General features: G+C 32.8%; 1 protein-coding gene across 1 annotated transcript; it reads right to left on the reverse strand.

Annotated features, from left to right (window-relative positions):
• Window positions 1–2,009: 2,009 nt before the first annotated feature.
• LOC127258347 (phospholipase A(1) DAD1, chloroplastic-like) lies at window positions 2,010–3,187 on the reverse strand. The gene has a single exon (XM_051285151.1). The coding sequence runs from the start codon at window positions 3,176–3,178 to the stop codon at window positions 2,060–2,062; it is 1,119 nt and encodes a 372-aa protein (XP_051141108.1). The 5' UTR covers window positions 3,179–3,187; the 3' UTR covers window positions 2,010–2,059.
• Window positions 3,188–5,024: the final 1,837 nt, after the last annotated feature.

Genomic DNA, 5,024 nt, shown 5'->3' on the forward strand with positions numbered 1-5,024 from the left:
GTGCGCGTGTTTTTTTTTTTAAATTCTTTTCGTGGGCATTTAAAATTTTTGCGAATTTCTGTTTGTTTCGTTTTATGGCTTCAAAATAATTGAGAATAGAAATAGAACTACGGCAATTTGAAATTTATGTTTTTGTGTGTGTTTTTTTTACGTAATAATTTGTTTATAGTGTCTTCTTTCATTTTTTAAATAAAAAAATTAAATATCATATTTCATACTTAGGGCGACAAGACATAAATAAACAGCATCATTGGGCATGCATTATAAACATGTCATTTTATGTAATTTAGGATTTGTTCTTTAGGAAAATTTTATTAAAATTGTCATGATTTTCAAACACGAAGATAAAAATGTAATTTTATCATGTAATTAACTCTAAAATTATTATTAGGTATTGAACGATAAGCTGAAGCCTCAAGGTCCATCTCCTACGCATAATTCACCTAGTGTGATTCATTTTATCAAATCTAGTTTGCAAGGTATTAAATTTGGCTGGAGATTTACCCAGATCAACGCACTCGGCAAGTAACAATTGTATATTCTCACGTTATAAAAAATAAAAAAAATAAATGCATAAACTTCCGAAGTCTTCGAATCTTGTCAGTCACATATAATTCATCTAGTGTAACTAATTTTTCCGAGCTTAATTTATAAACTATTAGATTTGATTAAAAATTTACCAAAAACGTATTAAAAAAATAATGGTTGTTGGTTCTCATATATATATATTTTTAAAAAAAATTCTCAAATAGAGGATGTTTTACAAATTAGAGGATCGAACTTGTGATCATGATATAAATTTGCAGCTACAAATTTTCATATTATTAAACTAAAAGTACAAATTGACAATTTGAATAAAATATTTTCAAAATAAAAGATAATAATACAACTAAAACATACATAATCCCACTAGTATTTCACTTAACAACAAATCAAATTTTACAAATAGTAAACAAATAAATAAATTAATAAAATTAATAAAGAACTATAAATATATAAACAATGAGAAATGAAAAGTGCGTTATCTACGTCCAAACACAGCCTTACGGATCAAATCTCCCATGATTCCATCGCTTTCGGTTTCATTCTATTGCAAAAAATTAACTAAACAAAGAATCATAATATTCTTTTCCAATTAGCCGACATTCCTTTAAATTACGAGGGCCAAATGATACTTAGGGTATGACTGTTTGGGGTTTGGATTTTGAGTTGAGATTTGAATAGTAAATATTTTGAATTTGAATAGTTGTATGATGTGATATAAATAGGTGTTGACGTGATATTTTGAATGTAAAATTAATTTTTAGTATAATATATAAAAATAAAAAATAAGTGTTTGATTTGATATAATGAACACGGGTTTTTCTCGTTTCATATGTGTCTTTGCCCCATCACTTATATTTTTATTTCTAAATACATACTCCTATAATTTTTGCAACAATATACCGTTCCTAAGATCCTTAATTAAATATTCATTTATTTATAATTTTGCAAATATACAGTTCATAAGATCCTTAATTAAGTATTCATCTATTTGTTAGGTTAATAATATTTAAATATTAATTATTATATTAAAATATATTAAAAATCAAAGAAAATAGCAAAAATATTCTATTAATTTTTTTTATAATACTAATATAATAATATTTGTATAAAAAAATTATACAAATATAAGATATTTTTAATATTCAATACAATGATGCAAATAATAAATGAATATTTTGTTATGGGACAAATGAAGTATAAATTTTATTTTTTATTCAAAATATCATATTAGTAATAAAAATAATAGTACTATATACTTCCTCATTTCGGCTCTAAATTTTTTTTAGATATATCCTTCTATTAGTATTATGAGATACTAATATGAGCATTTTTACAATTTTTATTTAATTTATATTATTTATTTTGATATAATAATTAATATATTATTCAAATATCAACGAATGAAAAGTAAATAAGAATGTTAAGAGCTGGACGAAGTACTATCTATTTTGAGCTGAGCATTGTACAAAGGAATTATTAATACACGAGAAGATTAAGGTTTTTCCTTAATTAATTATCTAAATAGAAGTTGTTCATGTCCGTGATCGGGTCGCCGCTTCAGAACCCTCTTCGCCGTTGCTCTAATCGGGCAGTTGGAACTCACGAAACTCTCCACCAAATGCAGATACGTCTTCAGATCATGACACGTGGCCACGTTCCCCTTCCGGAGATCCGGGCAGGTCCTGCTGCTCACCCTCAGCTCCTCCCCGACGTCCGCGTACACCCACTGCGTCTTCTCCACGCGCCTCTGCACCCAATTCGACACTCTCCCTTCGCTCGCCACGTGTCCACTCTCCTCCTCCTCCTCCTCGTCGATCACGAACCCCGGGACCTTCGTGACCGGATCCTCGGAGTTCACGATCCTAAGGACCTTGGTCCCGGCCCTGTCCAGCTGGCGCCGGAAGCTTCTGTTCCCGACACGTGGCCCGCCGAAGGAGAATACCGTCACCAGCGGCGCGTCCTTAAACGACGTCGTAATGTCGTGCGCCGTCAGAATCGCTAATGCGGCGCCGAGGCTGTGGCCGGTGACCGTTATGCTCAACGGCTCGTCGGTGTACTCTTCGAGAATCTTCCTAACCTCGTACCTAATCGAATCGCGCAGGCTCGGCTGGCTCCCGTCGTCGGGGCGCGACGTGTAAAGGCTCAAAAACCCCTTCTCAACCATAACGGCGGCGCAATTCTCTCCCTCCGGCGGCAGATGGGTTAGCCTGGCTCGAAGATTCTCGATCCACTCCATACACGTGGCGGTCCCTCTGTACGCGATCACGACGTCGCGGCGGCCGAGCCGCCGGATTTCCTCGGCGTCGCTGCACACGGCGGCGTACCCAACCCAAGCCGACCGCGTCGACGCCCAGGCGGGCAGCCTGCCCGCGGCCCATGCGGGCAGCCCGAGCCCGCACGTGGCGTGCAGGCTTTTGGTGACTGTGTAGCCCATATTCTCCCGGAGGGCGTGGTCGGCGATCATGGAGCAGTTGGGATAGCGACACGTGGCGTATCCGGGTGATGATGTGTCGCGATCGTAGCAGCGATACGTGGCTTCGACGAACTCTCCGTACCGTAGGATTTCCCGGCGCAGGTCGTCGTGGAGAGGATCAAGAAGACCTTCCCAGTTCTTGATTCCCTGGAATTCCATCCATCGATTCTTCACACCACATTCACATTCAGATTTAATCATTTCTCCAAAATTTCTGATCTTCAATCTGAAATTCCTCTTCCTCCTCGTACCAATGATTAATTTCCACGGAGAATCCCACGAATTGCAGACCCTGGTTGACCCCTGCAATAAATGGGCTGACCTTAAAGTCCCCGAAAACTTCATGTACTGGATTATTGTAGCTGGCGTTTGATTAATGAAATTAAGCTCGACGTCGTGCCTTACAGAGACTGAAGAATTTATAACATCATGGTTGGGGGGTGGGAGGGGGAGGGGGGGTGGCGGCTTCGTCTTAATCTTGCCCAAAAATGTAACTTTTTTTATTTTTCCAATTAAAATAGTGAGTGAGGAATGTTCTTGGATTTGTTTGAATCGAATCCACGAAGAAAAAAAAAAATTTATTGTGGTATGCGATAACTAGCTAGAGCCTAGAGGTATTCCTTTCGATCCTTATAGATATATAGATTATGTATGTATGTATGTATTGGTGGATCCCCACCGACCAAACAAAATTATATATGTATATATATGACGTGGAGATTCAAAAGCTGCTAGTTGAATATTAGATTCGGCTGGGGTTTATTAAGTGGGGCAGCGACTGTGAGTTCTTACGTAAAAAATAAAATAAAATAAAATAAAAAAGAAAAAAAAATTATATTAATTCGGATTTAAAAAAAAAATAAATTGTATATTAATTTCTAAATTGAAGGCTTTGATTACCTATACAATATTTTATTTGTCCCAAACTCATTAGCAGTAATTAAACAATTGGGTCGCAGCTATCCATATGAATTTATTTATCATTAGCCGAAATCCAAAAACAATACAACTCACTGTCAACCCGTGTTTCAAAATACTATTTCCTATAGTAAATATTTTTAAATTATCATATTATATATATATATATATTACTAATGATGATATTAAATATTTAATTATTTAATATAGTCATTCAAAAGAAAATAAAACTGTAAAAACTTTTGTTTAATATTAGTTCACCAAACTATAACCAAATAGTGGTAACATCCTCTCTTAGGGGGACTTGAGATCCAGGTTCGAACTTGATCGAAGAATTATGCATCCATTAATATATATATATATATATATATTAGTTCAAATTAAATAGGTAATATTATTCTCTCCATTCGATATAAATTTATTTAATTTGTTCATTAAATTTATGTATGATTTATTTATAAAAATAATGTTATTTACTTATAATTATGTGGTGACGGAAGGAGTCGAAGACCAAGAAATGAATTATATTTTAATAAATAATAATTATTTTTCACTTTTTTTTTTCTGGTTATTATATAATATTTTTATCAATTCTATAATAATATTTATTTAGTACCTTCAACATTATTTAATTTTTATATATTTTATTTTATATTAAAATATTATTATATTTTTATTTTTGTGTTCCAATAAGCACTGGTACTGAGAAAGGAAATATGTAATAATTGAGGGTATATTTCTTTTTTTTTTTTTTTATGTAATTTGAAATTTTTTTATTTAAATTTGATGTTACAATAATATACAATAAAATGTTTGGTAAAAATATATATATATATATTTTCAAAAACACGTAAAGTTTAAATAATAAAAAATTAATTATAAATTATAGAAATAAACCCTTAGTATATAGATTTATTTGTGGGAAAGAACGCACTAAAGTGAGAGTTTGTTCTTTACTGTTTACATCATTATTTATTATTATATTTAAATACATATCTAAATTTTCACTATTTTTTACTTACATTATTATATTTTTATTTAAAATTTTAGTAATATCTTATGTTAAATTTTACGTACTTTCTTTTAT

Source organism: Andrographis paniculata, unplaced genomic scaffold, assembly GCF_009805555.1.
Source record: "Andrographis paniculata isolate CXL003 unplaced genomic scaffold, ASM980555v1 Contig59END, whole genome shotgun sequence".
Lineage (NCBI taxonomy): Eukaryota > Viridiplantae > Streptophyta > Magnoliopsida > Lamiales > Acanthaceae > Andrographis > Andrographis paniculata.

Coding starts and splice junctions, on each gene's coding strand:
- LOC127258347 (XM_051285151.1), bottom strand. CDS start 3,178: ATGGAATTCCAGGGAATCAAGAACTGGGAAGGTCTTCTTGATCCTCTC.